This window comes from Rhinolophus hipposideros (genome assembly GCF_964194185.1).
Source record: "Rhinolophus hipposideros genome assembly, chromosome: 20".
Taxonomy (NCBI): domain Eukaryota; kingdom Metazoa; phylum Chordata; class Mammalia; order Chiroptera; family Rhinolophidae; genus Rhinolophus; species Rhinolophus hipposideros.
In genome coordinates this window covers 37,024,707-37,048,358 of record NC_138066.1, presented here as the reverse complement: position 1 = coordinate 37,048,358, position 23,652 = coordinate 37,024,707, and the positions used below count along the sequence as shown (strand labels likewise).

At 44.2% G+C, this 23,652-nt stretch overlaps 1 protein-coding gene and 1 long non-coding RNA gene across 2 annotated transcripts; one reads left to right on the top strand and one right to left on the bottom strand.

Annotated features, from left to right (window-relative positions):
* The first annotated feature begins 577 nt into the window (after positions 1 to 577).
* Positions 578 to 11,143, top strand: AARSD1 (alanyl-tRNA synthetase domain containing 1). The gene is made up of 12 exons (XM_081027901.1): positions 578 to 683; positions 805 to 936; positions 2,594 to 2,753; positions 3,993 to 4,050; positions 4,497 to 4,653; positions 4,750 to 4,866; positions 5,079 to 5,209; positions 5,537 to 5,603; positions 5,793 to 5,884; positions 6,326 to 6,380; positions 7,494 to 7,588; positions 8,798 to 11,143. The coding sequence occupies exons 1-12, from the start codon at positions 645 to 647 to the stop codon at positions 8,931 to 8,933; spliced, it is 1,239 nt and encodes a 412-aa protein (XP_080884027.1). The 5' UTR covers positions 578 to 644; the 3' UTR covers positions 8,934 to 11,143.
* A 479-nt stretch (positions 11,144 to 11,622) lies between these two features.
* Positions 11,623 to 15,316, bottom strand: LOC308488296. The gene is made up of 3 exons (XR_013991884.1): positions 15,138 to 15,316; positions 14,269 to 14,394; positions 11,623 to 12,656 (listed from the first exon to the last, which is right to left on the bottom strand). It is a non-coding gene; the product is annotated as an uncharacterized lncRNA (long non-coding RNA).
* Positions 15,317 to 23,652: the final 8,336 nt, after the last annotated feature.

Below are 23,652 nucleotides of genomic sequence, written 5' to 3'. Positions count from 1 at the left end.
AATTTTAACTTTTATTCCGTTTAAAAATTTAAGGCAACGATTGCAGTTTAATTTCTGGTAACTTTTTTAGCTACATTGTCCAATTAGCACTAGTCGCAGGTGGTACTTGAAATGTGGCTAGTCTGAACTGAGATGTACTGTCAGTGTAAAACTCCAGGTTTCGAAAAGTTTGTATGGAAAAACATCTCATTTTAAAATACCCATTATTACATGATTAAACATATTCTGGAGATGTTGATTTAAATAAAATATATTATTAACGTGGCTTGCATTACATTTCTATTGAGCAGCACTGCTGTGTATCCAAGCCAATACCATCATCCCTCTACGCCGCCGGGTTCCGCGGGGCCGAACTGCACACATCCCTGGGGTCCAACGGGCTAAACGGAGTGCCTTGACAAATTCAGGACGTCGTTTTGTTTTGTTTTGCCCCCTGGTCCTTTTCAAAGTCTTAAAACAGTTTCTCAACAACCCGAACGTCGGCAAATCGCGTTTTCAATAAATGTGACCCAACCACACCCCTGTCCTTGCTCTCTTGCTTCTGCGCAGAAACGCGCTCTTACCGGGATTGTCCCCCGTCGGCTCCCGTCCGTCCCCAGGCGTTTCAGTGTGCGCGGTTCCCTGCGTCCTGGGAGACAGCAGCGATGGCGTTCCGTTGTCAGCGGGACAGCTACGCCCGGGAGGTACGGCTGGGTGGGCGACGGACCTAATGCTGCCGGGTGCGTGGAGGGAGAACCGAGGTCGATTCAGTCCTGGTGTCCTGGGGGCTGGGGTCGGGGCTTATTCTCATCCCTCTCCGCCTAGTTCACCACCACCGTGGTCTCCTGCCGTCCCGCGGAGCTGCAGACCGAAGGAAGCAGTGGCAAGAAGGAGGTGCTGAGCGGTTTCCAAGTGGTGCTGGAAGACACGCTGCTTTTCCCTGAGGGCGGTGGGCAGGTACCAGGCCCCTCCCTTCCGTCTTCCAATCCCCTCCCCTCCCCCTCTCCTTCTCTGGAAGCTCCTCATTCCTTTCCTACCAGGTGGAAAATGCTCTCCTGTCCTAATGCAAACAGATGGAGGTTTCGTTCAGTTCAGTCCATTTGTTCATTCAGCAAATGTTTATCAAATACTTACTTAGCCATAGCATGTGCTGGGTTCTATTCCAGGTTCTAAAGATAAGGAGTGAACGTGACAGTTCGTCCGCACACATATTAATAGAATATTTATTGGAGAAGACAGAACTGTGAATACATAAATAGTATGCCAGATATGATAAGTGCCACAAGTAAAAGTAAAGCTTGAGGGAAAGAGAATGATGGCATGTCCTCCTAGGTCGGGGGCAAGTTATTTCAGTAGAGACCTAAGGGAAGTGAGGGGGTAAGCCATTACAATTGGCTAGTGGTGCTGGTGGGGGAGGGGGGAGAATTCCAGGCCGCAGGAATGGCGATTGTAAAGGCCTTGAAGTAGGAGTTAGTTTATGTGTTTGACGGGGACTGAAAAAGATTCCCCTGAGGGAGCACAAGAGAGGGCAGACTTAAGAGTGCGTGATGGGGTAGCAACAAGGTCCAGTGTGAACATGGGAGAGGAGGATAATACAAGGGCAGGGAAGCCTGAAAGACTCTGACAAGTCTAGTTAACTACAAATAGTCAGATATAGTTGGAGTCTATGGTGTGTGTTGATGACAGGTTGGAGATGACCATGGAAAGATAAGTAGGGGATAGTTCAGAAGGCCTTGAAGGATGTATTAAGGTCTATGGACGTTATTCAGGAAGCTATGGTGAATCACTTGGGCAAAGAAGTGATGTAAGAGAACGTGTGCGGTAAAATTGATAGTGAGAAAGTTTCAATTTCATATCCATGTCGTCATTATAGTGATATTCCCAACATAGAGGTTTTCTGATCTGCTGAAGAAAATCTGTGACCTCAGGCAACCATAGAAGGTCTCATTTTATACGTCACTTCTTTCAGGAAGTTTTCCCTGATTCCCTAAGACTGTTAGGTCTCTTTCCTTTGAGCTTCTCTAGAATAATGTACTTTTTCATGTTATGGCACGTTGTTGTAGATCATATTACAATTACTTGTTTGCATGTTTGTATTTTTTAGACCCTGAAGTTCCATGAGGGGTCATGTCTTGTTTACATTGTAGTCTTAGGCTGGCACAGTGTCTTGTAAGCAGTTGGCACCTGATATTTTTTTAAGTGAATAAATATTTTTAAATCTAATTCTAGTAGCAGTGCAGAGGATGAAGTGGAAGGAGGGAGGGAGAGTCAGATAATTTCAGAAACTATTGAAAGATAAGGATTTAAGCTAAGGGAATAAGAGTGAGAATTAAGTTTCTTTGGGTTTTACTAAAATCTTCATTGCTGTAGTTACCATCTTTGTTTTAATTGTTGTTTTGTTCCGAAGAACAAAACATGTAGGTGTTTAGAATGAAGAGAGCATAGTTCCCTCATGAAACAAGGTGGACCACCTCACTTGGCATTGCCTCTTCTTCCTTAGGGAGTCTCAAAATCTGGGTGTGTTTCTCACACGCTTTCCCCAGAGGGTCTTTATATCCTGCAGTTAGGGTGAATCCTGCCTCCCACCACTGATTATCTTTACTTCTTTTCCCAGCCTGATGACCGTGGTACGATCAATGACATCTCTGTGCTGAGAGTGACCCGACGTGGGACCCAGGCTGATCATTTCACACAGACAGCCCTGACCCCTGGGACTGAGGTCCGGGTCCGGGTGGACTGGGAGCGGAGGTTTGACCACATGCAGCAGCATTCAGGTAGGTGGTGTGGGACAAGGGGTCTGTCTGCAGGAGGGGCAGGTGTGAATGAGGAAGCCGTGATGATTGACGTATGGTTTGGGTTCTCTAGGAATTCATCTTTTGGAAGAGACAGACATATTTAGAATCAGCTCTGATTGAGGCAGGATATACATGTTATAAAAGGAATATGAATAATTAAATTATTAGAATAGTTGCTAGGTTTGACTATTACCAACTTCTCACTTGGTGCCTTTATCTGGATGTCTCATAGACTTCTTAAACTCAAAATCTCCAAAATGGGATTACGAAGCCACCCCATCCCCGAGACCCGGTCTTCTGTTAGCATTTTCTGTGTTCCGTGCATGGTGTCAGTATCCACTCAGTTGCTGAAGTCCTGGAAGCCAGTCCAGACACCTCTTTTGGGATAGCCAGTCAGTTTCTGAGTCCTATCGGTTTATTTTCTAAATACTTGTCTATATTCTCCCACTGTTAGTGCAATCATTCTCGTCCCAGCTCTCATTGTCTTTCTCTAGACCTCTGTAATAGCTTCCTGGTTAGTCTCCCCACATCCAGTCTTGCTTCTGTGCAGCCCATTCTTCACAAAGCAGCCAGAATAATCTTTTATAAATGAGTATCCGATCATCTCATTCTCCTGCTTTTCAGAGGCTTCCTGTAGCTCGTGATAAAGCCAAACTTACCGTGGCCCCCAAGCTCTACCTGGGCTAGCACTCGTCTGCTGCTCCAGCCTCAGCTGCCGCTCCCCAACCCCCTTGCTCTCTATTCTGGCCATTCTGGCTTTCTTCTCAATTCCTTGAATGTGTCCTGTTTCTTTCCTCCTTCAAGGCCTTTGGCTGTCTTGTTCTCTTTGCCTTTGCAATTAGTTCCTTCTCTTTCTCCTCCTCACTTCATCAATCAGGGATAATGCTGTATTTCTAGTGCCAAGTTCTGTGCCTTGCATGTGGTAAACACTTGATAAATGTTCATTGTATGAATGAATGCAGCACATTAGAACTTGTTCACATCCTGCCTCTGATAAGCTCCGTTGCCTTGGCAAGTTATTTGGTCTCTCTAGGCCTCAGGTTCCTCATTTGTGAAATGGCATCTTGCAGAATTCTCATGAGGATTTTCAGTGAAGTATCTCAAGAGTATTACTCGGTGCCTGGCCGGTCTTCAATAAGGCAAATGTGATGCTCTTGGGGGAGTAGGTGGCTATCTGGGCTTCTCACTGTTCTCTCGGCTCTTATTCCCTCTGCTCAGGGCAGCATCTCATCACAGCAGTTGCTGATCATCTGTTTGGGCTGAAGACAACATCATGGTGAGCGAGAGGCATGAGACTAACTGTAGGGCGTGGTCCCTGACTGCCAGCTTCTTCCCTGGTAATGGGTCAAGGGGTAGGAGAATAGAAGAAAGTTAATGTTCAGAATCTGCTGTGTTCTCCTGTTCCCCTTGAAGATAGGGTGGTGGGTGACCTTGTGTTTCTTAGGGGAAACACGAGGATGAAAGAAGAGACATCTGCCTTTGTTTAGGAAGACCATGGAGTTTGGAGCCCAAAGACCTAGGGGGTGAATCCTGGCTGCGTGACCTTGATCACGTTCCTTACTACCTCTCACCTATAAGATGGAAATGGTCATCCCTGCCTTGCAGGATTTTTGTGAGGATTAAATCAGATAATTTATGTGGACAGTCTTTGTAAACGGTCAACTTTCTGATATTATTGTTGTCATCGTCAGTGTCCTGTGGCTACTCTCCTTCTTCTGACAGGGAGTTAGGGCGACTCCGGAGTGTGATTGAGCTGGACAGCCCCGCCGTGACTGCAGAGCAAGTAGGTGCCATTGAGCAGAGTGTTAATGAGAAAATCCGAGATAGGCTGCCCGTGAATGTGCGAGAATTGAGCCTGAATGATCCTGAGGTGGAGCAGGTGAGGGGCGAGCCAGTGGGATGGCTTCTGGAGAGTGGCCCTCCGAGGGCTCCTCAGCAAAATCCAGACAGCCCTTCCCTCTCCCCTGCGTTTCAGGTGCGGGGCCGGGGTTTGCCAGATGATCATGCCGGGCCCATTCGAGTTGTTACCATCAAGAGCGTCGATTCCAACATGTGCTGTGGGACCCATGTGAGCAATCTCAGTGACCTTCAGGTAGGTGAGAAAGGGCTTCTGAATGCTAAGGAGAGAGGATGTCAGGTGTAGAGGATCACAACAGGGCTGGCAGTGATAATGGGGGCGTCCTTAGTGAAATCAGTCCTTTATTGCTTCCGAGCCTGGCGGAGGTCTAGGTCTATCCTACGCGTGGCACCATCACCCAGTGCGGTTTCTGCATGTGTGTGTATTTACCCCCTTGCCTCATGTAGGTCATTAAAATTCTGGGCACTGAGAAGGGGAAAAAGAATAAAACAAACCTGATATTTCTGGCTGGGAACCGGGTGCTGAAGTGGATGGAGAGAAGTTATGGAACTGAAAAAGCACTGACCACTCTGCTTAAGTATGCCCCCTTCTGTTGTCTCCTGTTTCTCAGATCCTGGACTTCCCGGGGCTTAGATTTCCTACCTATAAGGCAGACAGAATAATCTGTCTCGGGGGGTACGGTGTGATCAGAAATGTTAAAGTGCTTTGGAGAGTAACTCAGACCCATACAAAATGGTTTAGTCCTTCATATCTTCTCCCCTGATTGCCTAAGAGGCCTACTCGGAATGTCCCCAGGTCCCCATCTTGAGGGATTCACACTCTTACGAAGGGCATCATGGATGTTTGCCCAATACCAAAAGCAGTTGGGAAGGTAGGCAGATCTCCCTGGACCTTTTTCTTGCAGGTGTGGAGCAGAGGACCACGTGGAAGCAGTGAAAAAGCTGCAGAACTCCACCAAGCTCCTGCAGAAGGTGATTGATTATTCCATGGAGGGTGGAGAGGGTGTGGGCTCTGCCTGGAACAGGCTCCTGGAACAGACTCAGCCCCTGCGCCTAACCAGATGTATAGTTTGTCAGAGCCGGAGTGAGGGGAGAAAGAAGCGGAGGGAAGGTAGTTCTCTCGTGTTCTCCTTTCCAACTGCGTTATGACACCCATTTCAGAACAACCTTAACCTGCTGAGAGACCTGGCGGTGCACATTGCCCACAGCCTCAGGAACAGCCCTGACTGGGGAGGTGTAATCGCATTACACAGGTGAGAGATGAGGTGTTGGGCTGTAGGGCTCAGCGTCCCCTGTATGCAGTGCATAGTGGGCGTCAGGTCACCCATTGGTGTTCTCAAGGCTGAGGAGACCCTAAGAAATGTCGTACCTACCAGATTTCTTGGGTTTGATAGAAACATCTTCACATACCTTTCCTTAACACCTTCCCTCACCTCCTTCACTGTCTAACGGATCTCCATTTACCCAGGTGCATCTTATTTAAGGGAGACAGAAACAAATGCAAAGCTTGTTATGAACTGCTGATACTGAGAAGGACGTCCTGCTGGCCCTCAGCTGGTTCTCTTTCTCTTTGCTGAGGGAGTCTGGGAGTGCACACAAACAGCAGGGGGTCCGGCTTCACGAGGAGCTGGACTTTCTGTGCTTTCCCAGCTCTCACTCCAACCTGGATCTCACGTCTGTGTCCTCTGTTGTAGGAAGGAGGGTGATTCTGAGTTCATGAATATCATTGCCAATGAGACCGGGTCAGAGGTAAGTGGAGTATGAGGTTCACTGTGTACCCTGAGTAGCGACCTAAATGAGGGTGTCAGTTTAACATGAGCATGTGAAGAGTAGGAAATAGAAATTCGTTCAGTACTGTTTTCTTATGATCAGAGCTGTGAGCCCAGCTCTGTTTTAGGTGTTGAGCTAGGTCTGTGGTATTGACCTTTCCGGGGCTGTGACATTTACCATCTTCCAAGCTCGTTTTAGCGGAGCTGGAACTCCTCTAAGCCGTCCAGGTTTAAGCGTGCTGAGGGCCTGACTTTAGAAATACGAGGGTTGCTAGACCTTTGAAGGCCATTCCTTTCGTTTCCCTTTTCCTGACTTCAACTGCCCTTCCCTGTCCCGACAGACCAGGGCTTAGTGATTTCCAAGTCGCTCTTTTGTATTTATTCCAAAAAGCACTTTTTGGAACACTACCTCTAGGCCAAGCAGTGTGCACCTCTTTTCATAATTCTTCTGTAGAGAGTACTGATTCTCAAGGAGCTCACTGTCTAGTCTGGGAGACAAATGTGCATGTCAGCATTTATAATTTCGGATGGTAAATGCTAGAGGTCTAGCATTACCTGAAAAAGTGGGGAGGTCTAGGGAAGGGGGGGCCCCTTGGAGACTGCTTAGTGGTCATTGATAGACAAAGGTGCAAAGATGGTCAGGCAGTGGGGAAACACGGAGGTTTAGGCAGTGGTAGGCGTTGGGGTACGTCGGGCTCGGGTGGTGACCAGGCTGCAAAGGTTGGCAGGAGTCAGATCACGAAGGCATTTTATGCTTGGCCATGGTCAGCTGCCTTCAGCCTCCTTCGTGCTGAAGCGAAGTTCCTGTAGTCACTCTCAGTTTCTTGGCCCTGGTGGGCCAGCGTGGACAGGTGGCATTGTCACTCATCCAGAACATACCTGTAGTTTAGGGGGGGATGTCTTCTGTTTTGTTTTTGTTTTAATTGAGATGTGACATTGTGTAAGTTTAAGGTGTACAGCATGTTGATTTGATACATATGTAATTGCAGCATGATTTAAAAATCTGTTCTTGAGACTGAGGAGAGGCAGAGTTGAGGGGGGTTGAACCCACATCCCTAAGGATCAGGGTTCATTTCCTTGTCTTACCTCCTAGGAGACTCTCCTGTTCTTAACTGTGGGTGATGAGAAAGGTGCTGGGCTCTTCTTACTGGCAGGGCCTGCTGAGGCCGTGGAGACCCTGGGGCCCAGGTAATCTTCCGTGGACTGCCTTGCACGGGTGGGAGAGTGGATAAGCCTAACCTACTAATACATCCTGTGCTGATGACAAGGACCGCCACATCTGCAGGCTCATTTTGATTCACATCACAGGCCCCTGCGGTGGGCCGAGCAGAAATAATTTTGCCACCATCGTTCCCAGTTTTACAGATGAGGGATGGCATACCTGTGTCTGGGACTCACAGTTAAAATGGCAGAACTAAGACACGAACCCAGGTCTTTGGGCTCTAAATCTCTTTTAGAAATTGAGATTCATAAGTGATACATGACTCCTGGTGCTGGTTATCAGTAGGCAGATGAAGCAGGTGCTTAACACATCAGCAAAACAGAGATAGTAACTTTTTGGGGGGAAAAATTGGGATTTTGAGACAAAGTTTTAAAAGGCATTGATGTAGTTGTTAGGGAAAAATTAGAACTTTGTTGGACTTCTTTATCCTTGTATTATTGTTCATATTTTATATTAGATGTGGTGATGTAGTGTCCCCTTTTCTTTCTAGCATTTAGGGTTTTCAGAGTCCTGAGTGGCTTTGATGAATACATGTTCACTGTAAAGCATTGTAGGAAAACATAAGCTTTTAAAGCAGAGGTTCTGACAGGCAGCCAGAATTGGTCTGTAGACTGGTTTGGCCTGCGTACTATTTAAAATTTTTTAAATTAGTTGCTGCATTTTAAAATTGGATTTTTACATAAAAATGTACATTTCTAGCTATTCTCAAAAAAAGGAAAAAAAGGGCACTCTGGTAACACTGGACACACATTCCCACATGGTAGGAGGTACGAGGAACTCCCTCTTCAGATAGGCTTGTCCAGGCTACCACGATGCCATCTTGCTCACTCACCCCCAGTTTGCCTCGCTGCTGCTTCCCACACGCATTGTGTCTGCAGCCCCTTACCCCTAGTGGACACTCACCCTGCTCTCTGGAGGCTCCCCTAATTTATCTGGCCCATTTTTAGACCCTTCTATTGTGTCCACTCAATAGAAGGGTCCACTCTTACAATAAACATGGTACATACAGCTTTATACACATGTGCAAGTATTTTTAAGAAAGATTTCTAGAAGCCGTCTACTCTTCCTCTCCCTTCCCCCAGCCCACGAGGAAAGACTCAGGGCTGCTGCTCTTGGTTTTTCTGTGGCTTTTCCCTCGAAGACCTCCCGCTGACTATATCTCTGCCCCCACATAGGGTGGCTGAGGTGCTGGAAGGCAAAGGAGCGGGGAAGAAAGGCCGCTTTCAGGGCAAAGCCACCAAGATGAGCCGGCGGGCAGAAGTGCAGGCGCTTCTCCAGGACTACGTCGGCACACAAAGTGCTGAGGAGTGAGGACTCGGGCCAGCTCCCTGATGCTCCAGCCTCAGGGAACGGGCCTCCGCTGACCACAGAAGGAGTCTCTCGGGTAACAGAATAGTTGGACTCGCAATGATTGTGGTATTATCTGTGACTCATTTATATGATACAGTCCAATGTGCTTTTGCAGGAAGTGTCTGTGAATAAACAGCTTTCTGATTTGGTCCCATTGGACATAACCTACGTGAATGAGTGTTACGTTGATGAAGTGCACTCATTTATTGCAACTCAGTCACAGCCTTTCTTCACGTAGAAATAGCTGCCAAAGGAGAGTGTCAGGCTGGAGGCTTGACCTACGGCGCAGACTCATTCACATCTTTTATTTTCCTTCTTTTTTTCTTATTTCTTTTTCTAGTTTTGTATTTCAGCACTAAAAAGTATTGATGACTTTCCAAATAAACCAAGATAAGCCACAAAAATATATAGCAGAAAGATGCCTCAAGTTTTATTGAGGCAGAAAAAGGATGGAAAAACATACCATGAAGACTAATCTGAAGAAAGCTGGTGTAGCATTATTGATATCAGACAAATGGGCGTTTAAGGCTATAAGCTATAAATAAGACTTTAAGAATCATTATTAGAGATCAAGAGGGACATGTAACAATAAAAGAAAGATAAAATAGTTCTAAATTTCTGTGTCTAATAACAGCCTCAAAATACATAAAGCAGACATTGACGGATCTAAAATGAGAAACAAACCCACAATTGATGGAAGATTTAAATTCATCTTTCAGAAACTGATAGAGCAAGAGGAGGAAGCGTTATCTTGAGGTTAAGAGCACAGGCTGGAGTTTTACAGACCTGAGTAGAAATCCTGGCTTAGTCATCTGTAGGTGGAAAATGATCAAGAAAGGCAAGGAAGTGATTACTTTTAAAATTCAAGCCAGTATGTACCTCTGGGGGAGAGAGTGAAGCAGGATGAAGAAGGAACCCAAGGTGGGGGTGGGAGAGTGGTTTCTAGGTTGCCGACACAGTTTCGTTTCTTGGGTAGCAGTTACTTAGATATTTGCTTCATAATTATTCCTTAGTCTACATGTATGTTTTATTCCATGAGGTTACACATTTCACAATTTAAGAATACAGCTGAAAAAAACCTCTGGTTCTGTCACTTGCCCTGGGAAAGTTATCTTGCCATTTCAACCTTCAGTTTCCTTACTGATACCGTGGCATTGTGGCAGTACCTAGTTCTCTGGGGTGTCATGGGTAACAGATTCAACTGGAAGTGCTCAAGAAAACACTGGACTCCCCAAGTTGACTCAAGAATGTAATTTCTGATTACCTAATATGGTCTGTTTCTCTTTACCTGCAAATCGAGAATGGATTATAAATGCAGGGGTGGCTCCCCTTCTGCCACCCCTCACAAGGATGTGTGAGCCGCATCTTTGGGCTGTGCTGCTGCAGATGGGTGTGAGCACCCCGTGCTGTCCTCAGTTCTTCCGGCGCTATGATTGAGCCCAAGGGAGGCTTCTGTGGCACCCAGCAGCTACGGCAGGTACTTCAGTTGAGATGTTCATCTTGTTCACCCAAGGACTTTATTCAGGTAAAATTCCCATGTGAGGAAATTCTGCAGTTCCTGCTAGAGCAACGTCAGGCAGGGGACATGGCTGCATAGAATTTTGCTGGAAGGAATGGAGTGGTCACTTCCAAACTTTTCACTTTAAATAAAGGAAACTTTGGGGCCGGCCTGGTGGCTCAGGCAGTTAGAGCTCCGTGCTCCTAACTCCGAAGGCTGCCAGTTCGATTCCCACATGGGCCAGTGGGCTCTCAACTACAAGGCTGCCGGTTCAACCCCTCGAGTCCCGCAAGGGATGGTGGGCAGCGCCCCCTGCAACTAAGATTGGACACGGCACCTTGAGCTGAGCTGCAGCTGAGCTCCCGGATGGCTCAGTTGGTTGGAGCATCCTCTGAACCACAAGGTTGCCAGTTCGATTCCTCGAGTCCCACAAGGGATGGTGGGCTGTGCCCCCTGCAACTAGCAACGGCAACTGGACCTGGAGCTGAGCTGCGCCCTCCACAACTAAGACTGAAAGGACAACTTGAAGCTGAACGGCACCCTCCACAACTAAGATTGAAAGGACAACAATTTGACTTGGAAAAAAGTCCTGGAAGTACACACTGTTCCCCAATAAAGTCCTGTTCCCCTTCCCGAATAAAATCTTTAAAAATAAATAAATAAAGGAAACTTCTTCATGAAGTCTTACGTATAGAAGCCCACTATAGAAATGGATGAAAGCTGCTCTGATCTGGTTGGAGCAAGGAGGAGGCTTGGAGTTCTGCAGGCTCTGAAGCCCTGCAGTGCCTCATGGAGCAATAGGGCACCATTTGAAAACTGTTGACTTAGTGAATGACCTTATTTTATAGGTGAGAAGGTTCGGGGAAGTTAGGTGCCAGTGGGTACATAACTAGCAATAGTGCCATAGTGCTAAGTTGAGGTAGTTAAAGAGATTAGCTTCAAATTTGACAAGTCATTTTTAATGTGCCATTGCATTTAAAATGTTGGCAAATCCCCCCAAAGAGCCTGAGTGTTCATCTCCCAGGGCGTGTCAGTTATGATGTTTGGACTTGTACTGGTCCTTCAAACTTGTTACATCCTGGGTCTCCTGGTGGAGTTTTGGGCTTACCTGTGCATGTGATAAACCTAGGAAATCCAATTGATAATCCATTCAATCTCTGAAAGAGGAGATATTTATTCACAAGTTATCTCTTATTTAAACACAATGCCAATTTTAGAAGCTGTTTAGTACTGATTCCCAATTTTCCAACTAGGTTTCAGATCTTTTTAGGACTATCATAAAGAAGGTGACAGAATCAAAACAAGTCTAGGCCTGGAAGAAACCTTAGAGATTGACAACCTGATCTAACAAACGAGGAGATAAACTCCTTTTTTCTTTACTGGGGTAAAATAAACATAAGTTACCATTTTCACCATTAAAGGAGATGAACTCTTCTGTGACTTGCCTGAAGGCATGCCACCAAATGATAGGGCCCCAGTAGGAATCCCTCGAACTTTTTTGCCATCTCTTCGCACCACAGCGCACTGCCTCAAAACTCAAGGTTTCGTGATCCAGGTGACCTCATACCTGACTTATAAATAATGCACAAACTCCAATTACATGTGAGCAATTCAAACAGCCATGTCAATGAAAGGCCCAAATCTGACATTGCCATGTACAATGATAAACATTTAGCCCCTCATTTCGCCAATAAACTCTCTTGGAGTTGGTGAAAATTACCTTCATAATTAAGATCTTAAATCAGCCTAACACTCAGATCCAGCTATAACTTTAGCCAGAATAAAGGTGGTCGAGGTAGAGAATTGACTCTGGGTGGTGGACACACAATGTGATATATGGAGGATATATTACTAAATTGTACACCTGAGACCTGTGTAACTTGGCTACCATTGTCACCCCCAATAAACTTTTAATTAAAAGAAAAAAAAAGATGGTCAAGGCATAGACAGCCAGGATGAAATAACAGAAATAAGAAGAAAAGTGACATTTTTTCTGTGGCTGTGGCTGAGATAAGCTGTGGCTGTGGTTGTGGCAGCTGTTTCCACATTTCCAACTCTGACAGGAGCATCATTAAACAGTCTTCTGGCTGTGAATGTTTAATGAGAGAACTGCAGTTACATAGACTGGACCTCTGGGTGGAGACAGCTCTGGCAGGCAGTCGTTTTTCCTCATGTGTCAGGAGCCTCTAAGGAGAGAAGGACAGGGTCCAGTTAGTCTTCGCCCACAGTAGAAGAAGCTGAAACAGCTTGTCTGGTAAACTTGAAAGCCACAAGGCAGCCTACTGTCAGGGACAGGAGTCTGGAGTCTGGAGATTTCTCCTGGAGCCAGGAGCAGATTAGTGGGAGAGCTGGGCTGCAGGGAGGTGTCCAGAAGGAGGGGGTATATAAGTTTCTGAGGCAAAACCTAGGCATACGTAGGGGTATGAAAGGCATCAAGAGAATTTTTTAATGTATTTTTTGAAAAGTCCTCAGACTCTGCCCCCGAGCTACCCAATTCCCTTGCCAGAGACAACCACTGTCGTCCGTTTCTTAGGTATCCTCCGGCAGTATTTTTTCATAGATGTGTATAAATCTTCCCTCTTTCATATACAAATGGCAAATAGACATATGAAAAAATGCTCAACATCGCTAATCATCAGAGAAATGCAAATGAAAACCACAATGAGATATCACCTCACCCCAGTCAGAATGGCTTTCATCAACAAAACAAATAGTAACAAGTGTTGGAGAGGCTGTGGAGAAAAAGGAACTCTCATACACTGTTGGTGGGAATGCAGACTGGTGCAGCCGCTATGGAAGGCAGTGTGGAGGTTCCTCAAGAAATTACGAATAGAATTACCATATGACCCAGCAATCGCTCTCCTGGGTATCTACCCCAAAAATATAAAAGCATTTCTCTATAGAGACACGTGTACGCCAATGTTCATTGCAGCTTTGTTTACGGTGGCCAAGACATGGAAACAACCAAAATGTCCTTCGATAGATGAATGGATAAAGAAGTTGTGGTACATATACACAATGGAATACTATTCGGCGTTAAGGAAAGATGATATAGGAGCATTTGTGACAACATGGATGGATCTCGAGAGAATAATGCTAAGTGAAATAAGTCAGACAGAAAAAGCAGAGAACCCTATGATTTCACTGATATGTGGTATATAAACCAAAAAGAACAAGACAAACAAATGAGAAACAAAATCTCATAGACACAGACAATAATTTAGTGGTTACCAGAGGGTAAGGGGGTGGGGGGTGGGTGATGAGGGTAAAGGGGATCAAATATATGGTGATGGAAGGAGAACTGACTCTGGGTGGTGAACACACAATGGGATTTATAGACGATGTAATACAGAATTGTACACCTGAAATCTATGTAAATTTACTAACAATTGTCACCCCAATAAAATTAATTGAAAAAAAAAATCTTCCCTCTTTCGGAACATAAACAGCAGCATACGTACTGTATGCTCCTCTGCATTTCACTTTTCTCAGTTAAACGAGTGCCATATTTTAAGACAATGCCATAATATAAAAGTCATGCAGCATAATATGGATTTATTGGTGGAAGACAGGCAGGAGTCCCTTGAACAGCAGAGACCAATGTGAATTCATTTTCTGGTTGTGTGTGTGTGTGTGTGTGTGTGTGTGTGTGTGTGTGTGTGTGATGTCCCTCTGTGTCTTTGTTTCATCCGTGTATAATAAAAAGAGCAGTGGGCTGGAGGCCACCCTTGTTTGCCATCACTCAGGTGGGTTCTGGTCATGTAGACCTTGAGAGACCATATCATTTATTATCCATACCTGGCACTGCTGAGAGTGAAAGGGGGTGTTCCACACATCATGCCAGAACCACAGTCACAAACCTGGATAGTCTCATGCAAACCAGGGTGTCTGGTCTCCCTGCTGAGACTCCCCGTGTCATGTGTCCTAAGAAAGGAGGAGATTTGTGAAATAATTAGGAAAATACATAAACTCTTGAACAAGTTATGTGAAAACAGTAATTAGTTGTATGAAGTAAGGGAAAATGAAGCAGCGGTTTTTGAATTGGTGATGTCATTCACACCTGTTAAAGGGGCCCTAATCCAGTACCCTGGGGAAAAGGGAACAGGGAGAGGAACAGTTTGTATTCAGGGGATGGGTGGATTGTGTTTCATGAGGTTCACCAGAATACAAAGCAGAAGGAGTTTATTTATTAGAGTAACATTAAGTTAGTACAAACAGAATAACAGGTATTTTATTAATTACAAAAATGTGATAGAGTTATGTACACATACACATATAGACGATATATTCTGGAACATTGCTATAACCCACTTTTATAGCTTAGAAAATAGTGAGAAGGGACTCCTTCTTGTGGAAGAAAGTTTTGTGACTTAAGTAGCCATGAATTGCTGAAGACACAGATGTTTCACAAGGGGAGGGTCTCCTGTGTAACTACTGTATATGCACACGTAGGTCCTGGATCAGACATTAGTATGAGAAACGGACACAGAGCAGCGACAGACAGAATTCAGAAAGTTATGCCTCAGTGTCCTTTAGCCCCACCCCACCCTTTAGTTCCTGAGTGGAAACCAGTGAGTCGGCCAAGCTGTGCTAGAATGCCAGGTCTTTTCCTTAATAAGAACTTAAATAAACTCCAGGGCCCCACTGGGAAAACAGTTCAAACATACCGTATTGAAAACCTTGCTTGCAGAAAGCTGTGTCTCCCATTCTTTTCCTGAATTTGATCCATACTATGACTAACGTGCCCTTGATGGAGGGCAACCAGGGCTACTTGTAAAGAGTACTGGAGAAGTTTCCTTCTTTTTCCAGAAAGGTCTGCACCTTCTGTGCCGACGACTGTTGGCTCTCAACTTGAAGGAACAAGAGCAGATCTTGGTTAACTGAACTGGGCCTGTATCCAGAGCACAAGAGGCGCTCATAGGGACAGCCTTCTTTCTTGTTTGCTGAGCCCTTTCAGAAACTTCCTGCAGAAGCAGCCAAGGCTTGTTGCTAAATATCTCTATTCATTTTCAAACACCAACTTCAAAGCCAAGTGTTTCAGAAATAAGGGTTGATCACCATTTTCTGTGAAAATAGCAGTTCCTCTTCTTTTCCTATTATCTTAGTGGGTTTTGTTGTTCTTGGGCATATAATAATCACAGAATTTATTTGTTCGTTTATTCAACAAATATTTATTGAGAGTATAGTGTGTGTCGGACATCGTTTTGAGAGCTGGGCCACACCGGTGAATACTATAGCTGTGGTCACTGTTCTTACAGCACTTACGGCCGTGGAGAAGAAAGACAGGAAAGAGATAAGCAAATAAATGTCAAATTATACATTCTGTTAAATCAAAGAGGAAAAGAACAGGGTGAAGTAAAAAGAATAATGGGGGGGGGAGAGAAGCAAGGTGACAGTGACAGGGTAGGCTTGGGGAGAATTTAGTCCTTCATGGTCTCTAACATCCAAGCCATCTCACAGAAAGCAGTGTGTTTAACAGGCAAACAAAACTAGAAGTTTGTTTGACGACAATTCTGTGGGTTTCCCTTCCAACCCGATGGCCATTGCTGAGCCCCTTTATAGAAATTGCTGCGAATTGTGTTCAGCCCCAGAAGGTGGCCAGGGTCTTGAAGAGGCTGCTGGATTCATTAAGGCATTCTACATATTTTGGGCACCTTTTATGTGGCTATTAAGAGTAAGACCGACATGAAGCTTGTGCTGCTGTCACCACTGCTAGCCACCCTTTCTGACCCCCTAAGGCCCACTTCCCTCCCCATTAACAGAAAGTAAACCATGTGTTACACTTCAGCAGAAAAAGGATGACAAAATCTCAACAGTCCAAAAAACCTCACGAACATAAAGATGAGTTCGCGAACTTAATTGTCAGACCTCGTAGGGAATGCTTGATACAAAGCCTCTGCCAGCTGCAATTCTGAAAAGCAGACTTTAGTACCATTGCACAATTTTTATTATTGTTTGGTATTGTTTATTAATTAGTTGGTGTTAAACCAATCCTTAAATAGTTCTGCCAGGCACTGCTCTAAGCACTTTATAGATATTAATTCATTTAATTCTCATAACAACCCCAGGAGATGGATCCTATTGTCACCCCCATTTTACAGATGAGTATACTGAGGCACACGGAGAAAAGGCACTTGCCTGAGGTCACTCAGCTAGTAAATGACAGGGCACATCTTTGATCCAGCAGCCTGGCTCCCAAGTCCATCTCCCTGACCGTTGTGCGGTGTGGCTTCTTGCTATGTCCACTAATATACTTGAAAAGAACACACAAATTATATATATGACCAGTATCTTTTCTTTTATAAACTAGCCTCTCTCTCATGGCGAACTAAGTGATTTTAGGATGAGGGCATTTAAGGATCTTGAGGTTGTCTGGTACTTTTGGCAAGGAAAAAGGATCAAATAAGCAAGTTATAAATAGAAGTGAAAACCTTCCATTATAATGGTGCCATGTAGCCTCTAATTTTACCTCTGTTAGGTCAGGTACATACGTTACAATGCAGGAACGGAAAAGCCAGGGCTTTATTCTTTTGGAGTCCAAAAGATAAGCCCCTCATTCCCTACATTTAATTCGAATCCTTTCTGTTACTCTGGGATCGAATTCTATGGAGACAGAATTACATGTGTTTCACAAGTGCACTAGAAAAAGTGTACTTTTCCTGTTTTGGAACCTTGGTGTGGGTGAATGGGGGATTTCCACTCAGCTTGGAAAAGGCTGAAAAGCCGCCTTACTGGAAAAGTTCAGCTGCCTAGTTTTGTTTTGCTTTGCCATTGTTGTCTGTTACCACAAAGATTAACTCATCTTGACGGTTTGCATGAAAACAAATTTTGAATTTCTTCTGCTTTTGTAATTTGCCTCTTGCCCCAGACCAGAATCCTTTAGCTGTCTCAGCCCCAACACCCAGGCACCATGGTCCTTTGCTATTTAACAGCAGAGGGTGCTGCAAGCCTGTGGTTGCAGAGGCCTCGGCCAGAAAAAGAGGGTAAGAGCCCCTGCTAATTCAGCCAGCCTAAAAGAAGGCTTCTAATTGTCTTGTCCCTTTGTTGCTTTGAAGACCTTGTCTGTGGGTTGTGGAGTAATCAGACGTTTCCCAAAATGCAAGCAGGGAATCAAGAGCTGAAGTGTGGCCTTCTGGAAATGATCTGTCATTTGTGTTTTTGAGAATTTTAACCCTTCTCTGATTAAACTGGTGCTTGATATTTTATGCTTTTAACTCCACCAAGACCAGAGATTCTGAATAGTAGTGGGTCCTAACTTACTTCAGAAAACAGAATTCATTATGCCCATTTTCCTAGGCCCCCTCTGAATTCCTTTGTACTGATTCTATCAATGGCTACAAGACAACATTTTTTTCATTTTTTTTCAAGCTCAGGCTTGAATGTTACCTCCAGATTGTCTCTCAGTCTTTCTCCATCTCCTGAAATGCTGCATCTTGTTGATAGAAAGCAACAGTGACAATCCCTATTTCTGGCTATGTCAGTCATCCTTTGATCTAAGCAAATTTGCTTTATAAGAATCTAGATGTTCCCCCAGTGATAAATCACGGGGTGATTTATTTTTATAAAACCTTTCACAGTAGGCTTTCATGGCAAGACACACTGATGAGTTCGTGATCTCACCTGATGGACTTGCATTGAATTTGGTCACTCCTTGTTATAGACATAGGGTCTATCTATCCTGGAGAGTTGACTTAACTGTTTTTTTAACGTAGTTTGGTAGCCACTGTGAGAGAGGATAGGCAGAGGGACCTTGGGCCACATATGAAAGTTATGGCTGCAAAGACCAGCCTCTGACAGCATCAGCCATTGCCTGGATTATAAACTTGACAAAATTCTAGACACGGACAAAATAGGTATATTGGCAAACCGATAAGACCTCAGAAAGCTTACCACCTGTGCTCTTTTTCTGGCATAAACTAACAATATTTGATTTGATTTGTTGGGTGAACTTCAGCAAAACAAAAGAAGAATTCTAGAAAGGGGAAAACATAGGATGTAAGATATAGCAAAACTGAGGAAGGACTGCAGGTAGAGAAATTGTGATGTAACACCTGATTTGTATGACAAGGAATATTGACGTTTTTGATGGGCTGAAGGCATATGTCTTATCTTCCAATTAGAAAATGGAAAGATAATTAGAAACTTCTAAAAATAAATAAAGAGATACGCGGTTCAAGAAAGTCAAGATCTGAAAATGAAACAAGCTATAATTTTGAAATGAATTTGAGAACTGGCGAAGCAGAAGGAGCAGTATTTTCTACAGCACCAAGGCCAAGCCTCTTTTAGTCAGGTAATTTGGAGTGGGGCTGGAGGAGCAGTGGACTGATAGATATTCTGAATTCGTGTACAATCATTTTGCTAACCACAATTGTTTCCCCACGAAGCACTTTGTTGTTTCTTTTTCCATTGACTGTTTTTTATAGGGTAGTTTCATGGGATATTTTTAGGTGATGTATTCAAATTATTTACAAATTGCTATGGCATGAGCACTGACCAATTTCAACAAATATTTACTGAGTGCCCATCTTGTGCCAGGCACTATTCTAGGTGCTTAGAATTCAACAGTGAAAAAAACAATTCCTGCCCTAGTAAAAGCTTGTATTTTAGCGACGCAGACACACAATAAACAATAAATCTGATCAATAAGGGGAAACAGAGGTAGAAGGAATGGAAAGGAGAATTGTGAGGGGAGGGAGGAAAGTATTAGGGTGGGTTGAAATTTTAAATAGCGTGGTCATGGAAAGCCTCATGGAGAAGATGAGAATCAATCCAAGACTTGACAGAGATGAGGGCATCAGGCAAGCAGTTATCTGAGGGCAGAGCGGGAGGGCAGAGGGATGAGCTGGTGCCAAGCCCTAAGGCTGGAGGGTGGCTGGCCTGCTCCAGGGACCACAAGGAGCCGGAGTGGCTGGATGGAGTGGGGGCTGGAGTAGAAGGAAAGGAGCTTCGAGAGATAAAGAGTCTTGTGGACCCCTGTGAGGAGTACAGTTCCTACTCTGAGTGACATCCCACCCACTGAAGCATTTTAAGCACAAGGGCCAGGGTCTGACTTAAAATAATCAGTGTGGCTGTTGTGTTGAGAGAAGACTGTAGGAGACATGGGAGGAAGTGGGGGCCTGTTAGGAGGCCAATGCTGTAATCCAGGTGATTGAAGATGGTGGCTCAGATGCAGGTGGTGGGTTCTGGACATACTTGAAGGTAGAGCCATGGGGACTTCTGACCAATTGGATGTGGGAGTAAGTAAAAGAGAGGAGTGGGCTTGAAGGATGGTGCCAATCAGGGAGGGGCTGGGGCTCTGGAGCAGGGCCCTCGGAGCACCTCGCTAGGCTTCATTACTGGGATGCTGTTGAGGGGGTCCTGTGGATAGCAGGGACACTTGGGGAACTCTGCAAAGCCCGTGTCTATAATGGTGCTTAGTGGCTGGAGCAGTCATGGATAGTGTGTTTATAGCTCAGCTTTTCCCTATTCTTTTCTCTGGGGAATGAACTTAAAAGTAGGCTTGGATTTTAAACGTTTTAATTAGAAAATAGGTTTTTGATTATCTAGTTAGATATCAGAGAGGTCTTCTGATTTTTATGGATTGACTAAGTGTAACTACCTGGACACAAGTGTGTCTCATTAAGTGACTGAAAAAAAAAGTGGTACACAAAAAAGAAAAAAAATTAGGGAAAGTCAGAGATCTTTTGGACCCCACAGTTTTTATTCTGCCATTTTGATTGTAAGGATGTTTTAACTCATAAAGACGTACTTTTAAATCAGAATTATATCATCATCGATGACTTTTACTTACAACTTTATAAGCTGGGGATAAAAAAGTAAGAGTGGCCCAACTGACTTAATATTTCTTACATTTTTTTTAGCCTTTAGAGAAATCTCTAATTTATCTATCTGATGAAATAGTTGTCTGAAGTTCAGCAGCTTTTAAAGTCATGGTGATTTCTTGTTTTGTTTCATTCAATACTTATTTCAAAATGTTAGCTGAAGTTTTTTTGGGGGATAATGAGATTGGATTTTTATTTATTTATTTTTTATTATTTGTTAAAATTTTCATCTTTATACTTCTCAGTAGTTTCCAACACTTCATAGGGAAATGGTCTTCTTTGCAATTCTTTTGTGTGATGCTTGCCTAATCAGAAAAAGCAAGAGCTATAATTAAAAAAAAATTACTTTACAATATTCTGCAAGAACAAATGTCGCTTCCCAAATGTCAGTTCAGCAAAACAATAAAACAACAAATGTTTCCTGAAACTCTCTCAGTTACGACTTTACTTCAGAAGAAGTCACTGTCTTAAAAGGATGTCAGGCTGTCACGCAGGACTCTGCCTCCAGTAATGCACATGAGAAGAATGCTGACTGGGGTCACTGTGTGTGTGTGTGTGTGTGTGTGTGTGTGTGTGTGTATATGGGTTGTGTTTCCTACTGTTTATGAAGGAGGACAGGCTGGTCAACTAGAGCAAGGAGATCAACCAAAACAGACATCATTGTTACCAAAGGAATGGCATAAGGGTGGTTGGCAAGGCATATGAGGCATAAAAAAGAGAAGGAAATGTCAATTCAGTTGGAAAAATCATTGAGAACTCAGGACTTTTAACAGAAATATGTTTTTCTGGTTCTGACCCTGACTGTAGCCCATCAACAGCAACCCTTCTGTCAAACCTTGACTCTCCCTAAAAGGAATTAAGGCTTCTTGGAGGATGATTCTGCATCTTGGAGGAAGGACAATTTAGAGTGGGTCTAGACAACAAGGATTTCAGACAGGTAGTGGTGGAAGGATAAGGAAACCACTGACCAAATTGCAACGATTTGGGGGCGGCCAGATGGCTCAGTTGGTTAACAACTTTGTGGGTTCAATTCCCACATGGGATGGTGGGCTGCACCCCCTGCAACTAAAGATTGAAAACGGCGACTGGACTTGGAGCTGAGCTGCGCCCTCCACAACTAAGATTGAAGGACAACGACTTGACTTGGAAAAAAGTCCTGGAAGTGCACACTGTTCCCCAATAATGTCCTGTTCCCCTTCCCCAATAAAATCTTTTTTTAAAAAAAAAGGGAACCCAGGAAAGTAAGAAAAATATGTAGAGCGATGATAAAGATGAAAACTGACATCTATTAATACTTACATAACCACTTAAGTGGGACTGTAATAATGAATTCTGTTCTCACTGTGGTGTTTTCTGCATGTTTTCTCCACTTTTATGATGTTCAAAGTATCATAAAGACTACAGGGAACAGGATGGAGGGGAGGCAATGTGGTCATTGTTGTTTAAGCCACCAGTAGGTCTAAGCAGAAGTCCTGCATTGAAAGCCCAAGGGGGTGAATTTGAAAGGTTTGGGTCACATTACCTCTCTTACCCCTAGAACTTCTGAGAGTCAATCTCTGTCTTAAAAAACAACAACAAGTCTTAGTTAGTCATGACTTCCTAGTAATTGGCTGCTTAGAGAGTTTGTTCCCATCTTCTGGGGAGAAATATCTCCTGGGAAGAGTCCAATGTGTCTATAGAGTCCTGCCCTGTCATTTGGGTTTTCAATCTCTTTGTAATTTTGAATTGGAATGCCTAAGAATGTCTTTTTATTGAGTCATTTGTGGAACTCTAAACTAATTTAATCTATAATTTGTTAGCTGATTGTCCAACTTGGCAGCAAATAGCTGTATATTTTTCATTTATCATTCAAAAAAGACTAACAGAGGGCTCCTTCTTCATTAGGCCCTGAGGTCATGTACAATGGTGATCAGAGCAGGTATGGAGCTACCCTCATGTCACATAGAATCCAGTGGGTAAGCCAGACATGACTCAAATAATCATAAATTGACACTTGCTAGAGAGGAAGAGTAAAGCAGGGTGGGGGGTGGGATGCATGGGGTTAGAAAGGGCTCTTGACCTAGACCGGGGTTGGGTGGGCAAGGAGGTTTCTTTGAGAAAGTGGTACGGGGTGGGAAGGAATTTACTATGTGACGTGGGGGAAGTGTTTTAAGAGAGCTGTACAAAAGCCCATAGGAGGCCACAGTGTGGCACACCGGTCTGTACATGGAAGGAGGTGAAGGTGGCAAGGTAGATGAGGCCCACATCAAGCCCGCTCACGGAGGCCATATAATGTGTATATATATGGGGGGGGGGGAGATAACAGCGTTGTCGAGATAACATTCACATACCATAAAATTCATCCATGTAAAGTATACAAGTCATTTATTTTTAGTATATCCAAAAGTTGAATAATCACTACAGTCAATTTTGGAACATTTTCATCACCCCCAGAAGAAATTCTATATTCTTTAGCAATTATTCCCATTCCTCCCTGTTTGGGTTCTGGACCCTAATCCAATGTATGGAGCGGGGGTTGTTTTCCCCACACATCCAACAAGCAATTCTGGGGACATAAGGTAGGTGTCCTACAGTTCTACTCATTTCTGAGTCTGGAAATAGCGTCAGATTCCACAGATTAAGGGCTCAGTCCTACAAGACTGCACCCCTCCCTTCAGATGCCAGTAACAAGGCCAGGTTGTGTCCTGTGCTTCTCATGGACTGGCTATATAGATCTATAGAGCAGAGGTTCCAAAACCCGCTTCCTTGGGCTCGATTAATTTGTTAGTGCAGCTCACAGAACTCAGAGAAACCTTTTACTTACTTGATCACTGGTTTAGTATAAAAGGATGTAACTCAGGAACAGCCTGACGAAAGAGATGCGTACAAGGGCAAGGCATGAGGAAAGGGCACGGAGCTTCCATGCCCTCTCCACGTTCACCATTCTCCCCGTATGTCCATGTGTTCCCCAACCCGGAGCTCTTCGGACCCCATTCTTTTGGGTTTTTCTGAAGGTTTCATTACACAGGCATGATTGATTAAGTCACTGGCCATTGGCGATTGATGCAGCCTCTAGTTCTTCTTCTCTCCCCAGAGGTCACGGGGGTGGGACTGAAAGTTCCAACCCTCTAATCACAGGGTTAGTTCCCCCTGGCAACCAGTCCACATCCTTAGGTGTGATCCAAAAGTTACCTCATTAACATAAACTCAGGTGTGGTTCAAAGGGGTTTGTCATGAATATCAAGACACCTTTATTGTTCTTATCCAAGGGTTTTTGGAACTCTGTGCCAAAAACTGGGGACAAAGACCATACTTATATTTCTTATATCACACTAGGTTTATACGTTTTGAGTTTGAGGCTTCTGTAAGCAATGCAAGTAGA

Coding starts and splice junctions, on each gene's coding strand:
- AARSD1 (XM_081027901.1), top strand. CDS start 645: ATGGCGTTCCGTTGTCAGCGGGACAGCTACGCCCGGGAG. Junction 684..804: donor GGGACAGCTACGCCCGGGAG/GTACGGCTGGGT, acceptor CTCTCCGCCTAG/TTCACCACCACCGTGGTCTC. Junction 5,210..5,536: donor GCACTGACCACTCTGCTTAA/GTATGCCCCCTT, acceptor TTTTTCTTGCAG/GTGTGGAGCAGAGGACCACG.